Source organism: Stegodyphus dumicola, chromosome 1 (genome assembly GCF_044657685.1).
Source record: "Stegodyphus dumicola isolate Sdum_Otavi_A_Nest chromosome 1, ASM4465768v1".
Lineage (NCBI taxonomy): Eukaryota > Metazoa > Arthropoda > Arachnida > Araneae > Eresidae > Stegodyphus > Stegodyphus dumicola.
Window position 1 is genome coordinate 278,543,605 of NC_140768.1, and position 19,326 is coordinate 278,562,930.

At 33.2% G+C, this 19,326-nt stretch overlaps 1 protein-coding gene across 2 annotated transcripts in view; it reads right to left on the reverse strand.

The window, feature by feature from the left end:
- The window catches only part of LOC118192660 (uncharacterized), a 229,533-nt gene that overhangs the window by 107,754 nt on the left and 102,453 nt on the right, over positions 1 to 19,326 (reverse strand). For both annotated transcript variants that reach the window (XM_035363663.2, XM_035363664.2), the window contains one exon: positions 1,231 to 1,330. In XM_035363663.2, coding sequence (XP_035219554.1) covers positions 1,231 to 1,330 — 100 coding nt within the window. The remainder of the gene's footprint in view (positions 1 to 1,230; positions 1,331 to 19,326) is intronic.

The window sequence follows — 19,326 nt, forward strand, 5'->3', positions numbered from 1 at the left end:
TCTGGTTCAAGCACAGACATTGTTGGATAATTAATGTATTTTAATAAGGATTCACCATATCATTTTCGAGCATATGTGTTGGCGAGATGAACAATTCTTCATTCTTTTATTTGATATGTGACATAATTAATTGTTCTACATTAAGCTGATCACAGCTAAATTTAGTTTGACAAACGTACAATGTGCGTATGTGACCTCCATTCTCTTTCCTTTGATAATACAAGTATAAACGCTTCAAGACTAATAAGGATCAACAATATTATATTCACTGAAATGATAATATTATGAAATATTTTAAATTGGATAAAATATTACAACTGAATAAATCAGCAATTTTATTTTGATTTAGGTTCTACTTTAATGATCTTGAGAATTAAAAAACTTGCAATGTAAAAAATATAATGTCGGTTGTAAATGAATATCTTGTTTAACACAGTAGCTAATTTGTCAAGAAATAAGAAGTTAGCCGTTAGACAAGTGAAGCAAATATCGAAATTTACAAATGGACACTACCACTTTAGATCTAAAAATTTTAAAGAAATAATATAGAGAATATAATAAAAGAATGTAGGAGAAAACAAATAAAAGGGTATTGCCACCGAATATTATCGCCATGCATTGTTTTTAAAGAAATAATATAGCGAATATAAAAAAAAAAAAAAAAAAAAAAAAAAAAAATGCATGCTGACACAAATAAAAAAATGTTGTCCACAAATCGCCAACTTTAAAGTAATAATAGAGAGAATGTAAAATATTGTAAGGCAGACCTTAACACTCTGTCAGGAGTTCTAAAGATATGCTGTGTTTATAAATATTATAAATTTGCTGTTGAATTTTATGTGGCGTAAATGCGAAGAAAGTGATGATTAATAATAAATTTATAAAAGACCCCAAAAAGTTGCATTGCGGGCTCAGTCAGAGCACAAAACAGAGTCCTTTCAGTTTTTTTTTTTTTTTTTTTTTTTTTTTTTTTTTTTTTACTTTAATTTTTTTTTAAATTGAGATCAGGTGCTTACTATTATAATGATTTAAGAATATTAATGTTATAATTTGAAAACTGGTAATTTTTGCGGAAACTTCTCAAGATTTTAAGGCTTAAATTAGGAATTAAAATTACTACGAAATCCGGTGAGAATAAGATACAAACGAATTTTTAAATTATCATTTAGATAATGGACTTGATTAACAAATCGCAGGAAACAGATGCAAGAGTCCAGTCAAGATTCTTACCTAATATTTCGCTGCAAAAGGAAGGCGTAAAGCTGCGACGGCGAAGTCGGCGGAGCTGCAGTCGAAGGATAGACTAGATTAGGATCTCTAGGAATGACACCTGAAAAAGAAAAATTACTACTCTGTAATGATAATAATAAAAATATATCAGAAACTGTGACATTCAATCAAATAACTGAGAGACCTTTTTAAATACCAGCGAACTTGTAAAGAACAACTACTTTTCAAAATAAAAATTGTATCTAGACTATTAGTCAAAATGTAATAACTACAATTAATAAAATAATTGTAAAATATAAGTTTCAGTACCCTGTTATTAGCAAAACATTCCTCTCAGACAGACCACAAAACATTACCGAACCGCAAGCAAAAACCGCAGAATGCGGCACAGTACGTGTAAAATATATGAAGATGCGCGAGCTTTATTTCATAATTTCCTCTTAAATTAATTAATTAAAAAGAAAAATACTCATAATGTTCATACTGAAATTGTTATATATTACGGTTCCATACTCATACTATCACATATGGAACACATGTGAACATCAGAAAAACTTTTAAAAAAAGGCAACAAGACTTCAACAGGAACCGCAATTCAAAAATTTCAGATTACAGTTTAACACTTTTAAGTTGTGATTACTGGATACACTATATTACAGCAAAGCACACTAAGGCGCTCTGTCTAAAGGAAAGGGCACTTTCATGGAGGGGTTTCTAACGGAAATGGTTCATATTCACGCTAAACATGGGGAAAAACACAAAGATGCTTATGCAGTCCTGTAAGAAATGAAACCTAATCAAAAATGGTTATTGAAAAATTTGGATCGAAACTCAAAAATGATCTTCAGATAGAATTTTATTGATAGTCCCGAGTGTAATCGTTGAATGGAAATGTATCGAAGACACCGAAAGTAAATAAAATGAAAACATCTCTAACATTTACATATGTAAACAGCTGTATCAGCTCTTTGCGATGCTCACCTTTTCTTAGAGCAAAACACAAATATCCTTCGGATATTCTAACCTAACATTTTGTTAATTATTTGAAGTACCTACTACCTCACTGATCCAACTTTTTTTCACATTGCTGGTCTATTTTCATTCATTTCATCTTTCTTCGCCGACTGATGGCGGCTAAGTGAAATATTCCATTCTACCATCTTGATTCTTCATATTTTCCTTTTGTTGTTCCAGACATTCTTTTATCTGATACAGAGTAAAAGCGCGCTGTCATTCTCTTTCCATTCGACACAAGTCAACATTTACATGCACAGAAATCCATTTTAATAAGTTTTATCATTTGATATATGGGGGAAGTATAAAATAATGAAAACACCTAAAAATATTAAGAATTGTGTACCTAATATAGTATAAGAAGGCATACAAATTTCAAGTAGTGGTGATAGGCATCTTATACCATTCTAACTTCAGAAACTGCTCTATTTCTCTGAAAGATGCCGGAAGAAAGAACTGGATCTCACTCTGTTTTTCAGCATAGACCGCAGTGTTTCAATGATATTTAAATATCATGTTATGCAGGCCACAGAAGATGCGCAACATTATATTCACATTCTTTAAACTATTAAATTATTATTGCTTTCCCCCCCAATGGCGGGCACTAGCCATTATAGGTCGGTTCTATTAAGGTCGAAAGCGCTGATCACTTTCTTATGGAGGCACCTAATAGATGAGCCACCACTGCCTCCTCCGCTTGGTAATCTTTTAGATAATCTTAGGTCGGAAGCCTGCTCAGTGGTGCTATATGCTAAAGGGACAGACAATTTACATCCATACCTTCTCCGGAAATCGTGCTAGGCCCCTTCGGTAAGGCAGTCAGAAGAGTCACTAACCACTTTCATGTCTAGGCGGCAAGGACCGAGTCTTTAAATTATGACTGAACAGTGTGCCTTTGATGAATGGAAGCGTTAACTTGAATGACAGATTTAGTCGTAGGAAACAATGTATGCGCTTTGAATGGGCATGGTCGCTTAAAATAATTGTATGATCAAAGATATTCTTTCTTTTTTATTAGGTGATGCATGGAGTTGCTGCAAACCATGATATAACGGCCCTAAAGCATAACTGAACCATCACTATGCTTTACTGCAAGAAGCAGACAGTCTGGAATATTTTTTTAACAGCAAGTTTCTGCTGGCATTCTCTGAACATAAATCTGTCCTTAGGTTGGAAACAATGCGAAGGTAGTCTTACATGAATAGAATACTCGTTTTCATTGAATAGCTTCACACGTTTTATGTTCCTGACACAATTGTAGTCTCTATATTTGCATTTATTTGCGAAATAAGAGGCTTAGAGATAGTGGCTGTGCTGGGACTATTCTGCTTCATAATTTCCTTTATAATGTAGGTGTCGAAACTAGTTTCTTGTATATGCATATTAAGCCTGGTAGTTACCTTTTCTTTTTTTCTTTTTTTTTTTTTTTTTTTTTGCGGCTTCAACAGCCGCTTCTTCTCACAAACGTTTCGAAGATATTTTTCTGAGATTATTAATATGCTATCATGACGTTCGGTGCAGTACCTTTCGATATCCCCAATAATTTAGTAACTGAGGCTACAAATGTCCTAATACTCTGATTTCTTTGGAAGAGTCAAGTCGCATATCCGTTTACTATGAATTACAACTGAAATTTGCAGTTTTACATAATCTTCAGAGCATAACTAAAATAATCACACAAATATGTGGTTATTTTTATGAGTTACTGAGTAATTGGTAGAAACAAAAGTAACTCTTTTATGCATAGCTTTGTTATTTCGCGCAACCCCAGCATGTCAGATGCAGTAATTACCTCTGAGGGCATTAATTCAAAAGCAATGATACCATCCAAACGTAAAACGGAATAAACAAACAATTATTGTGCACCGAAATACGTAACTTCTGGCATTCAAAGCATTTTTATTAATTACAATGCTTCTACAAACCGCATGCAAACAAGCTCCATTGATTTAAATTCATAAATTTGCTTTTTACGAATAGAGGATGTTTGTTAAATTCAAATTTCATTCCTTGCAGCAATGGCGCAAGAGAATTATTTAAATTTAATTTAACTTTACTATATTCTTTTGAAATAATTTTATTAATCATATATATATATATATATATATTAAAACATAAAAAATAAATATTATAACGAATGCATTTATTTAATTTTAATCGCTCAGTTTGTTAAGCAAATGTAAATTGAAAGATAAATGTTTTTAAAAGAAAGGTTTGTCAACCTCGAATTCTTTAGATTTTTTTTTAAACAATATAAAAAATATGCTCATATAAGACTATATTATAGTAAAAACTTTATACACTAGAATACTGTAGGTAAGCAATATATAAACATGCATAAATATATGCATAAAATATAAATCAACGATACGTGATACAGCAGTATTTTGCGATTTTTAAAAATGCCAAAATGCTATTTCGCGGCCCTTAGATGACAGATTCTCGAAACAAATATATAAATAATAATAATAATAAAAGATACATACAGTCTTTTAATTTATCTCCGTTTCATCACGCCCGAGTTTCTTTCTTAAATAATTAGCTACACGACTAGAAACACATTTGTTTTCAGACAATGATTGTTCATGTACTTTTAAAATATTTTTAGTCAACAAGGTTAAAAAAAAGTACTGCTCTCTTCCAATAATAATGGGCCTAATCACCTTCATTTAAGTATTAATTTGTTATAAAATAATAATAACAATAGAACTGAAAGCTTTCAAATTTTATATTATGCACAAAGGAGTTTTCCCCCCTCTTCTATATACACATCCACGTTCGAGTAACATTTGGGCTGCAGTCCCTTTGGACTAAAAATATTTAAAAACAGCATATCTTTAGCCTCTCTGCTAGACAGTCTCACGCCAAGAAGATAATTCGCCCCCCCCGTAGAGTATTGCCATAGCTGGCTTTGAAATCGTTGAATTTGTTAATGAAAAATTCATTAAAGTTTCACAAAATATGGAATAGACAATAAAACAAATTTCAAATTCGGGTTTCCAGGTGCCCATACTCGGGTTGAGGACTACGTTATTCAAAATTTGATGGCTCTAGGTACCGTTTTTTTTAAATGCGAGGAAAGTGCAAGCATTTATGCAAATTCTTCATTATTTAATTTTTTTAAATATAATAAATACAGGGCTGTAATTTTTGGTGGCAACAATTTGAAAAGTGAAACGAACATTTATAATGAACCGACGCAAAATGTCGTTTTGAGACTCTGGGTATCGCCCCTGGGCATTGAATTATAACTTTAAGCACCATTGTACAGTTTATTATTCCATTTTTCAGAGATAATGAGGTCCAGAAATTAATTATAGTTCCTCTTTGAATTTCATTTTAAGTCCAGTGTCATTCGACAGTTCAATTAACTTTTCGCTTTCAATTAATGCCAGTTTGTTATTTTAGTATCGCAATGGAAGGAAACCAAGAACATTTACAGCTTCGAAATTAAATTTCTAACTGGAATCTCAGAATTTCGAGATACAAACATATTTCAATGCATAATTTTTTTAAATATCATTTTCTACTAACAAAGGTTGGAAGTAGCGAAACATTTCTTTTTTTACATAACGCACTCACAAACCAAGTTTCCTCTTAAACCCTTTTATTTTCTCGTGGGCACTAAGAACAGTCAAAGACAGTGTAGACAGTGATTTAATTCATTTAATTTCGAGAATGCATCTGAACGGTATGTCAGTGTCTTTTCAATTTCGTTTATAAATAATTTTTACAATAATACGACATTTTTGCAAATTTAGGAAATCGCATTTTTGCAAATGGGCAGGCTTCGAAGATCACTTGTGGTCTGTAGACCACAGTTTGAGAAATGCTGCTATAGATCTGTTCTCATAAATGAAAATGGAAGATGCCTAAAATCTTTTAACAAGATTAAGAAGTATCTCCCAATTTTGCGAATCACACGCACAGCATTGTGCGAGAGAAGTTAAATCGTCGATGAATTCCAGGACGATAAATTCCCAGATGTGGACTTCACCAATAAACCGCACACATGAAAATCTAATTCTATCCCACGAGAGTTTTCCTCTGAGGCTTAGTCAAAAATGAATTTTACAATGAAAAACATAACAATTTACAATTTTGGCTATCTCAAGAAAAGAATCACACAAGCAATTTCGAGCTTTATACCAGATGTTGTTGTTAGAGTACGGGACGAAACTGGTTATAGCTACGAACGTCGTGCTGTTGATGGTGCACATATGGAAAAATATTAATATACTTCGTGATATTTTTAGGTTGACTGAATTAAATAAAAGTACTTTGAATCTACGAGTATTTCAGATTATGCATATTTCACAAAAACTTCATGATATATCACTATTTATACTCGGAGACCCTTTAAATACTGTAAACAAGAAAGTTTTCTTGCTATATTACCGATTTTTAGAATTTTTCCGATGAATTATCAATACATCCAACTGAAAAGAGCCTTACAAAATTTTCACCGCAGAATTAACTTTATTTACAGATATAAAACGTTCTCCCTTTTTTTAATAACTCACAATTAGGAAATTTGGAAGACCATTTATAGTTTAGAAATTATCATAGTGTAATTTATTATTTTAGAAACAAAAATTTTCTTTTCCACAGCAATAAATGATAAACAAAGAAAGACAGAAAATATTTTTAATATTTGCTAAACAAAATTATTGTTTCACAAGACGAGGATTGGGGGGAAGGGAAAACAAGGTACATTCTTAATCATCCACCATCATTTCCCCTTCTTTTAATTCAATGCTATGTTTTTTCCGGAGTTAATGCTAAGAACACCTACATAAACCCTCTCTCTATTCAAGCATTAAGCGCCATCGACTGCAAACGGTGGTACCATTTGCCACAAATTCTCAAGATGAAGTTGTCATAGCAACAACGACCCATAACACCTCCGCAAACTCCTGTTTGTCAGTCGGAGAAAGTTCAATGTAAAATAAGTAAATGATTAACCTTCAATGTAAAATAACTAAATGATAACGAAGTGATAGTACTTCTTAAAACACACTGCTCTATAATTTCTATATAACATGACTGTTTACTCATATCAAACAAAAACGAATGAAAATTAACTTATTTTTCCTTTCTAATGGCTAGGCATAACAAACTAAAAAAGAGTATTCAAACAAAAACAGATGTTAGTCATATTCATACATTTTTTCCATAAATCACATATTACTTCAAGTTCACTAATAAATGAGCGTTATTTATTTATTTTTTAATTGTATTTTAACCAACTTGAACTATTGTCAACGACAGTGACTCAAATTAGAACAATGTGTAAGATTGGTTGGTTTTGAACTGGTAGGAAAGTAATTTCGGCTTGTAAAAATAGATAGCGTTAAGTTCCTTTTTGTTATTCTTCTGTCAATCTTATAATTTTATTTCTTTTGAGATTTGGCAGCTGACACTTTTAGGTTGCTATAGAAACAAATTCTGTATATTTTTGCTCACAACTGCAAGTTTAAGATCAATTTTAACAGGGGGTACAAAAAATAAACATTTTCGCCATATTTTATTTATTTTTTATTTTCATAAAGGTAAGAAAGCGGCTGAGGCTGACAGAGACATATGTGAAATTTATGGTGTTGATTGCTTAACAGAACGTATGTGTCAGAATTGGTTTAAAAAAATTCATTTTGGAGAATTTCCACTTGAACATCTGGCCGAATTTCTGAAGTTAACAATGATGAAACTAAAGCCATAATTGAATCGAACCGTCATATAACTGTGCGAGAGAATGTAAAAGGGTTAAATGTATCACACACAACAACTGAAAAATCACATAAGATGTCTTGAACTAATTAAGAAGCTCGATATTTGAATTTCGCATGAATTGAAAGAAATTCACATAACACAACGAATCAATGTTTGGGATAGACATTTCAAACGTAATGAAATCGATTCTGTTTTGAAATGAATTATCACTAGAGATGCAAAATGGATCGTCTACAATAACATTAATTACAAAGATAATGGTCCAACCATGATGAATCAGCACATATCATATAAAAAAACTAAATTGCATCAGAAAGACTTGGCGGGATTACAAAGTTATTGAGTATTTTGGAACTGCTTCCAAGTAACTGAACGATCAACTCAGATGTTAACTGACAACAAGAAGGCTGGTGGACCATTGGTCGTTCGACTCGAGTTTACATTCCGACGAACGGGTCGGCTGCATGAGAGGTTTCATGGTTTTTGCTATGTGTAATGGCTTTTTTCTATCTCCCTTATTCCAGGATTGTAGATAATCATTTTTCACACACTGTCTCAGCCAGTATGCCTCACTCACATTGTCAACATGATGAAATTGTGACCGAGTTTAAGTGCATAAATCTCATTTGTACATTCATGTGTAATGATTTTTCTTTAGTTATTACAACGGCCCCTAAGAAGAAAACGATTAAAAAAACGAAACAAGTGACAAGAAGGAAATGATTATGGTGCAAGTTAAGACAATGAGAAGCACGAAAGAGATATGCCAGTAACCTACATCGCACGAATTTATACGAACGGTACGTCCTAGATTTGCATAATATTAGACAAAAAAGTAACAAGGAGGCTAGCTACAGTAAACGGAATCATGACAATATCAAAGGTAAATGTTCTGAGACTTCAAAGGTAAATACTCTGAATGACAAAAGTTGCTTCTTGTCTGCATAAACGAGAAGCAACTAGCAGGCAATAATAAGACTGAAAACTTTATTTGAGAAAAAGCTTTGAGTCTTGTACCTCGATATCATAAACAAACTTCCAGATACATAGACAGAAAACGAAGAAGGTTTCAAGGTAGGTAGGAGATGGTTTGGCAATTTTTAAAGGAGAAATGGCAATCATAATATTGCGAAGCATGAACAGCCTGCGAGTTACGACGTTAGAGCAGTTGAGAGTTTCACTGCTGAGTTTTAGAAGCTCATGGTTTCCAAGTTTTCAGTTTTTCATGCTTCAGCAAGTTTTTAACTGAGGTAACTCGGGGGATCTTTGGGGAAAAGATGCCATACAGGACCTACATTAAAGAGAATGCAATTTCCGATCACAAGCCCACGAAAGACCTTCTTGCTGTGTACTAACCAAATGGATATTTTAAAATCAGGTCTCTGCTTGAGTATCACTCCGAGAAATGTAAAACGCAGAGAAGCCAGTTATGCGAAGGTCCAGTAACAAAGCTTGGGTATTGTGTTCGGTGACTGGATCAATAAGGTCTTCTATCCTGCAGTAAAGATGTACTTTATGACAGAATCTGCCAATCACAATCTTGCTGCTTGTGGATAATGCACCTGTTCAACCTCAAGACCTCAAAGGCGACTTATTGCAGGAATTTGAGTTCATCAAGGTGAAGTTTCTTGCCCCCAATTCCAGCTTACTATTACAGCCGAAGAATCAAAATGTCGTTTTAAAATGCTTTGCACCAAAACTTTGCTTTAAATGTGCAATGGCCTCATCGGGACTCGAATCTGGACCTCTAGAATACACGCCGACTGTGTTACTGTTACGCCACGAAGGCACGCTGGAAGGAGGGAGAAAATACCTTATACCTTCATAAAACGTTCTATAAATGTCTATAATATAGCCAACAGAATTCAGATCAAATACAATTTAATAAAAGAAATTATGCTGAAAATCACTTTGAATGGGAGAATGGAATTTAGGCAATTTAAGTTTCATTATTTCAATAAATTTCCTTTATTTCTGGGAAACGTTTTCCTGAACAAAAGTTAAAAATTAAAAACCGGGAGATTCGAAGATCTACCAGGGAAGAGGGAGATTATGATAGAAAACCGTGAATCTTCAAGCGAGATTCCCGCCAGAGTTCATAGCTATGTTGTCAAAAGTAATTACAATTACACTGTAATTATAATTAAAATTTAACCGGAATTCAGTTACATTATAATTGAAATTAAATTACATATAATTGCAATTACACTGCAATATTACAAAGTAATTGTATGATCTAATTGAATTACGCCTCCCCCCAAAAAAGTAATTGCAAATGCAATCATATTTTACCCAACTGCGTCCTTAGCCTTAGGCATATAACCCTCAAGTGCTTTGCCATAACCCAAATCTTGTCCACACATATACTAATATTTTTTTTAAAAAAGATCATAATTTTTATTCAGAAGTGCTATTATTTTTATATCTAACTTAGATTACGAGAGCTTTCGTATAAACATAAACCATGAAAACAACAGATGTTACGATTTCTTACAGAAACTTTCTAAATGAAAATTTCTTAATTTTTGCTTACTTTTTCTAATTACACAGCTATAACTAAACACGGTTACCAAATTTCCCACAGAAGTTTTCTCTTCCAGTTACGCAAATAGTGCACTGACACACAGCTTTGCCGCTGATGCCAACAAGGAACACGTCGCGGGGACTGATGTGTTATTTTGGGCCTCGGGTTATGTAAATCACACATCCGGCAACTGTATCGTCGAAGCCAAGTAAAACTATACGCGTTGCAGATAACCATCTCTGTATGATACATTCCTAAGAAAAGTATTTCGGAAACGAAATTTAAAGATTCATTTAATTCTTGCTAGTTTTAACGAACGGCCCGTAACAGCAATTGCAGTTTTAAGATTGAAAAGAAAAGATAAACAAAGACACAACCTCTAAACTAGGATTTTAAAATATTTTGTATCTGTAATCTTTATGTACTTGTTATGGACAGGGGGGAAGAAAAATGCTAATGGGATATCAAAATTGTTTATTTTATGACAGTTTATTTTAAAGTGCATATTACTTTTTAAATCACATATACCTCATTCCAATTTCGTAAATTCTATATTAACTCAACACTGGTCGAGAATAAGAAAAATAATATACTCTGTAAATTAGAAATATCGAAATCTATGGATACTGAACAAAAACATTCCGGCTTCCGCAATAAATTTAGCCACAACTTTATCACATAAAATTAATGATTTAATAAATCATGTATCTCCGAAACCTATTTCCAAAAGAAATTTCTAATTTCGTTTCAATACTTTTTTGACTTGCATATAAAAAAAATTAAATGAAAACACAATTATAAATTTTACCTAAACTATTTCAAAGTGAAAGATTGCAATAACACCCCTGCAACTGATTCGTTAAAATTATTCACATTTTAACAACAAATATAAAATATAATTAACACATTTTTCCCTCGTTTTCATATATAATATAATTAAACACACATGTGTAGGAAAAAAATAGATAAGCTAAAATTCTAATTTTAATTTGCAGTAGTTCCGCAACCCTCCATTTTTCGTTTCTTATTTCCTCTGTCTTTCCTAAAAATAATAGCTTCTTCCAAGAAACTGTTTTTTCAACAATAAAACACTATTCCACCGGCTGTCACTAATACTACATCGCTATAGGTCTCCATCATCAACAATTAAATTATTACATTCGTACAAATTATTTGAATTTTCACGGTAGTTTAAAATTAGGCAAAACAGCAACCTTATTTTAGCGTAAATTTTTAATTAAAACTCTATCGATTTTCAGGACGATCAGTCACAGATCTTTCTTCATTAGGACAAAAAAAATTCTTCCCCCCCCCAAAAAAAAAAAATCTAAAATGTTTCAGATTTTAAATTACGTCCAAAGGGGCGTTTTTTAACATTTTGTGTGTTACCTTTCTTTATTAAATATCATGTTCCTCGCACTTAAACCATAAGATCCAGTGCAACAGCAATATCGCAAAATAGTTTTAAAACGAGCATATCTTTAGAATTTCCGATACAGAGACTCACGCGCTGGAGATAAAAATGTTTTTTCTGCACAACGTTGCCATTGCTCGCTTTGAAATCCTTGAGTTTGTTAATCAAAAATTCGTCAAAGTTTTAAAAAATAGGAAATCGATCATAAAACAAATTTCAAATTTCAAATTTGGTCTTCCACATGCTTATATTCATTGGAGGATTACGTTATTCAAAATTCGATGACTCTATGTACCGTTATTTTATGACAATGTGAGAAATATACATACATTTACGCAGATTTTCATTATTTAATTTCTTCAAATATAATGCAGGACTCTAACATTTTATGGCAATAGTTTGGAAAGTGAACCGACATTTATCCGTCCGACGCAAAATGCCAAAACGAAACTAATAGTCCTTCGGGATTCAAATCGCTTTGGACTAAGAAAAAAAAAAAAAAAGGAGGAAAGATGACCGTATTTAAATCAAGAACAATGGGTGAAGCAAAGCGAACACGTGCGCAGAATTACAGAATTATTTGTTGAGGAAAATATCAGTGAACTATGAAAAATTAAGATATTAGAATTTTAAAAATATTTTACAAATTTTAGAGGCTGAAATGGAAGTAAGATCATTAACTAAACCAGATTAATTTTGTGAAAAGTTTCAAATTCACCATCTGAAGAGGCTTTATGGATCATTTTTGCAGACGCAAAAAATCAAAATAGCTATGATTAGCTTTCGAAGATTTATTTATTTCTCCTTTTCAGACACCTGATTCGTTTATCTTGACATGAAATTTTAAGGCTGTTTTAGTTTGGCCGATATATCTCATACCACACTGCCTCGACGTGCTATTAATTCCAAATATATTAAAGCCAGAGATGAAATCTTTTAAGAATCGAGCAATGGATTTTATTAATAGGTCAAAGAATGACCAAAAAGTAGAACTTCTGAAGAATTTGGGCAATTTTGTAACTGATAGAAAGAGGAAACGGGATGACGTCAAGGTTATTAATGGTATTTCTAACAGCGAAGTGTCTTCTTTGATGGCACGATGAAAGTTTCCTAGAAGCTTTATCAATGGCCAACTGACAAAATCCTCTGTCAGTCGCAAATAATTTTAAATAATTGAGCTCATTTAAAAGCCACGATTCTGAGAAGCAAACTTTAAGAGCGCGATATACATGAGATTAAAAAGACGTCTAGCAGAGTGATATGATTTAGCATGAGGAGAAAAACAAACAGAAAAGTTTTGCAGTAAACAGTGGTGTTGAAATCAAGTTCATTGAGGATTAATACAGAAATTAGGAAAGAGAGGATTTAGTTTCTAAAGGGAACTGAAAGGTTCATATAGATCGATATCTAAAGATCCTTCAACTTCTGACCTCTTCTGTGAAACGGTGCTTGCTACACCGGGGTGCCTGAGCCTAGGCTCTACTCCCTGTAGAATATATTGGTAGCTTCTAAGTTTGATGGATGATAACCTTACAATTAAGCATTTAATTAGTTGCTAGTTATGATAATTTTTTTATTTCTTTTTTATAATATCTTATAAATAAATAAATTAATTATATGCTACTGTCTTCATTAAATATTACTAAAGTATTAATTTTCATTTTAGGCAGTAATGGGAAATTCGTCAAGCTGTAAGAAGGATTGGCACAGAGGCAGGCGAACTGGTGACGCTGGGATAAACACATGGTAAGTATGAATGCAAATATCTGAATCCATTTATAGATACAAAACTCACTTATGACGTAAGGAATATATACAGTGAGCACAATTACAAATAACATAAATACAGACACGGTGCAGAAGATACTTGAAAAAACATAAAAAATGAAGGCACATGCAATCCGATGATACTAAAAACAGAAAGTTACATAATCATGGTGTTTAGTTGGGCCAAGGGCCTATCCATATTGTCTAAGTTATTAGTCATAATTACAGATTTTTATGCTAGACTTATCAATTATATTTTGCTTGACGTGAAAATGTTTTGTTAATATGTAGTAGTGTGTTCTAAGTAGCTCTACACCTATCTCCTGATGTATCTGATTATTTCTGATATACCAGCCTGCACTGGTTATTTGTCTTAAGATCACGTTCTGACATGCTTGGAGCTTCTGCCTGTTTGTTTTCCTTGTGTGTGCCCATACTGGGCTTGCATAACATAGTAATGGTCTGAGAATGGACTTGTAAATACGTAACTTGTTGTCTATTGATAATACGCTGTTCCGAGCAATTAAGGGATACAGTTGTGCTTTACGAACTCGGAACTTCTGGATAATAGAAGTGATGTGTGGGGACCATGTAAGAGTATTATTGAGGATCACACTAAGATAAAGGACTTGCTTGGCCCATGGAATACTTTGATTATAAAATTGCAGGTTACTTCGAATTCTGGTCTTGTGAAGAGGACAGCCTTTGTTTTATCTACATCAACAGCAATTAATTTTGTAATCGTTGGATAACTGGACCAATAAATGCACTTTGTGCTAGGATCGCTGTGTCATCTGCATACATAGCAAGTGTTGTGGGAATGTCGTTCACGTAAATATTAAAATATGTTGGTCCGAGCAAGGACCCCTAAGGAACCCCTGCAAGGATAGGGTGTGAAGTAGAGTTTGTTCCTGAAACGTGAACGACAAAGTGTCTACCTGTGAGGTAGGAATTAGTAATGTTTATGATGTATTCTGGGAATCCCAAAACGTGTAATTTGTGTATGAGAGCATTCAACCAGACTCTGTCAAAAGCCTTGGCAATATCAATGAAGGAGACCTCCTGTTATTTTTTTTATACGGGTCTGTAAGAATCAGGCTTTGCAGCAGGTTTTCCTAGCTTTAAAATAGGTACAATTTTAGCTGTTTTCCAGGTTTGTGGGAAATACTGCCAGTCTAGTATGAGGTTACAGAGCTTGATGAAGATGAAAACAGACTTAACCGGGAGTTTTTTAATCATGTCGTTGGTAATGGTATCCAGTCCAGGGCTCTTTTTCCTTTTGAGTTTTTTGATGATTGCAAGGACTTCTGAAGGTAAGGTTGGAATAATGTTGTTTGTGCGTGGGTTTGTGGAGAAGGTGGAATGATACTGTTGAACAATGTTTACTGTTTCAGAATCATGAATGTTGTTTGTGCGAAATTAAGATTCCAGATGCTGAGCTAAGAGTTCTGCTTTCTCAATTTCTGTGTACAGGATTCCTTGAGGCCCTTTAAGGGGCGGAATGTTATTGCTGCATTTTTTATACCTCCTGACCGCCTTCCACAGTGAATTATCATCAGTAGTAAGATCCTGGAGGTATCTGGTCCAGTTGTGTTGTGCTTGAGTGTTTAAAAGAGATTTGACCTCGTTACAGAGGCGATTGAAGCGTTGCTTGTCTTCCCTGTTTCTGGACCTCTGGAATTGCCTTCTGGCTGCATTTCTGTTTTTTATGAGTTGCTGTAATTCTGTACTTCTATGAGCACGTCTTTGGGGAACTTCTTTCTGAGCATTGGAGTAGGCATTAGTAATTTCAGTGGTGAAATTCTGAATTAACCTATCAATGTCATCCCTCGTATGAGCTGTTGGTAATGTGTACTGTGTGTTGTTTAGAGTTTTGGCGAATTTTCGCCAGTCAGTAATAAAGATTCTTGTGTCTGGTGGGGTATAACTGCTAATGTTCAGAATCATTCTGACCGGATTATGGTCAGAAAAGAGTTCATCCAGCACAGAAATATCCAGCGGAACGCTGGTATTTCTGAGCAGGAAGAAGTCGATAATTCCTGTGGAACGGGCAGTATACCGTGTTCGGATTTTAGGAGCTGCTATGCGTAGATTCACCGTATTGGGGAAACTGAAAACTACACGTCCTATGTCATTTGAATTACAGCAGTACCATGCGCGGTGTCTAGCGTTAAGGTCTCCACCTATAATAAAATGTGTGCCAAGTGAAAGTAAGACCTGCAGATCCATACGGACAAGTTGAGGGTTTCGTGCTGGTGGAATGTATGTGGAGACAAAAACGTATGTTGTATTAGTGCTTGTAATGAGTGAAATAGCTGAGGCCTCGATGGCTGAAAGCTGTGGAATTGGAACAACTTCTGACCTATCGAAATCTAAAACAGTTAAAAAAAAACCTTCTCATATATTCCCAACTCGGTTTCCAAAATCACTAGTTCCACATAATTGCTAAGTAAACTAGCTTTTAAGTTCTTTCCAAAGTTCACAATCAAAATGAGTGGCCATTTAGGATTTTCTTTCATGGTCATTATTAAATCTTCTAGAAAACTTTCATCTTGCTTCAAAGTTTGGATTCGATCGGGAGAAGGACAACATAGTTTTCCATGCGGCACGTAATACCTCATCTTGCTATCAGAGATGGTATTTCGCTGTTAGAAATAAAATTAATAACCTTGCCGTCATTCCAATACATCCTTTTATTAGTTCCAAAATTGCACGGATTATTCAGAAGTTCAATTTTTAGGTCGTTCTCTCACCTACCAATAAAATCCGTTGTTCGATTCTTCAAGATTCCATTTCTGACTTTAAATTCATAGGAAAACTTTTAACATATCGTGTCAGCGTGGTTTGAGATGTAATGGCCAAACTAAAAGAGCATTAAAATTTTATGTCAAGGAACACGAATCCTTCTATCCCAAACGGAAAAATAAACAAATTTTCGACAGCTAATTATAACTACTAAAAAAAAAAAAAAAAAAAAAAAAAAAACCAAAGTAGACCTAAAGTCATAATTTGTTATCCAAATTCTGACTTTGGGTTTGAAAAAACTATCACATGAACTGGATTCACAAACCTTCTTCACATGAACTGGATTTCCTCGAAACTTTTCACAAAAATTTATCTGGTTATTTAATGATATTAATTCCAACCCAATCCTTCTTAAAGCTTTTGAAATTTTAATATCTTATTATCATGGTTCATTACTATTTTATTCAACAGATGACATTACGCTCGTGTTAACTTTGATTCACCCATTATACTTGATATACCATGGAGGTCATTGCTCCTCCTTTCTTCATAGTATTTTTTTTGTTTCTGATGAAGAATGATCTGTACCATTCGCTCTCGAAGTTGGCAGAGTTTTAATTAAAAAACTTACGCCAAAAAAAGGTTTGCTGTTTCCTTTAATTTTTAAGTTTTACAGGGGCATATTTCTCTTCCTACATAATGATAGCTTAAATTACAAGGAAAAGGCAAACAAGCGTCAAAATAGGAAATTATATTAAATCATAAACAAAAAATTAATTGTTGATATTTTTTTTTTTTTTTTTTTTAAGGAGCAGCTAATAAAATTATTTTTATCGTTTTCAAAAAACAGATAAGATAATTATATATTAGCCAGAAGAATAACCTATTAACTTCCTTGGCTACTCCTTAAAAAAGACCAAAAGAATTATTAACCCCTTTTAATTTTTGTTTTGCGACTTGTATTAATTTCATATTTTGCTGTTTGCTTGCTTTCTTCCTTTTAGTTAACCTTCCATCATTAGTCTGTGAAAATTCAAATAATTTCTATTTTATTCACATTAATTTCGCGCAGCTAAAAGTACCGTAAATTTTAGCTTAAAACTATTTTAAGCGTTAAACTAAAATCTGCATATTAAGTCAGACTGTAATTTTTGTAAACATTACGATGCTTATATTTTTAGAATTTTTGAAATTTTAATGGTAAATTCTTCGAGATGTCAGATTGCAATATGACATTTTTGGACTGCAATCTTTTTGCTTAAAACAATAGACAGCAACGCTTGCTATATGATTTTTTTTTCATTTCATGCAAAGGATAATATCTTGAATTTTTTTATCAAATAGCAACAGTTGATATTTTATTAAAATAATATCTGTATAGTTTTCTGCTGATCTGATCTGCATTTCGGCGAAGTTCAAAATGCATAATTAAGAATCTTTACAACTCTGAGATTTAGTATATCACATATATTTAAGTGTAAATACTTCCCAATGCGAGGAAATAAATACATAAATAACTGTTTACAAATCACATCTACGTACGAATTAAAATTTTTTGTTGGAATTTAAAATTTTTTTTCTTATTAAATATAAATTAATTAATGCAATAAGTTTTGAACAAATTGTTAATGATATTAGGAGTTCTCGGACTCCCGAATAAAAATCCAGTGTTACAGCTATGTCATTTTTTTACAATAAATTTGTAGCATATATAATTAAATAAATTTAAATTTCATATTATTGAATGATATCGCTACTTGAGATGTAACATCATCTTGTTAGTGAGCAACTCACTAACCCACATTTGGAGATTTTCAACGCGCGCCCGTTCAGTGAGGTTTGTTTACAGTTGATATACTGCAATACAAAATGTTTACATAATTTCACTGTGATGGTTTTAGTGTAGAGACTTTAGTTTTTTTGGAAGCAGAAGAGACGAAAAATGAGCAATGCCCTCGCCGGGACTCGAACCATGGACTTCTCGAATACGCGCCGAGTGTGCTGACCACTACACCACGAAGGCATGTTAAGAAGACGGGAGAACTACCTTATATTAGTACATTGTTTTTCTCTTGGATAACTGCAACTGACAGATCATTTCAGTTATCTGAAGTTTTTGATTTCTTACGTCTGATGAACGGAAGCAAAGAAAATGCACACTGTACAAAGCAAACATTAAGAATCAATGAAAGAAACGCAGTTTTGCACTTCGTATAAAATATTCAGTACGACGTCATGAAATTAAGTTTGCAATTGCCATGTTAACGAACAAATAAACAACTGCAAAAAATGCTTTACAGTTGCAGTAACTGCTTCCTCGTCTTTTATAAAAAATATTAGCAGCTATGCGGCCAGCCTCCGTCTGGCTTTTCAATGTACCAGAAAAATGAATAGAGGGAACACCAAACATTAAATTTAAAAACTTCACTGAATTTTACTCTACAGAACAACTTTATCAAAATTAATAAAGACACACATTTCAATAAAAATGTATTACATATAAAAAAATTAAAATCCCTTAATACAAATATTAATTATCCTAATAAATAAATTAACCAACTTCCCGTTGCCTTCTCCCAACAAACGTCCGGTATCCAAGAGAAACATTAAATTTAAAAACTGCACAGAATTATCGCCCTCATTTTTCCAAGTGGCAACAGTGCTGATTTTCAACAGACAGCAGTCCAGTATACAAAACACCGAATGAAAACTGTTACCAAAACTACATTTCTAAAAGAATGAATCTGATTCGAATTTTGAAAAAATCGCTTCGAGATACACTGACTCTTGTCTAGATGTACCAAATTTCGTAGCCCTGGGTTTATTAGCTTACGCGCAGCACGAACGAAAGACACACTTGCACACAGACAGACTCTTTCTTTTATTATATGTAGAGATTAGA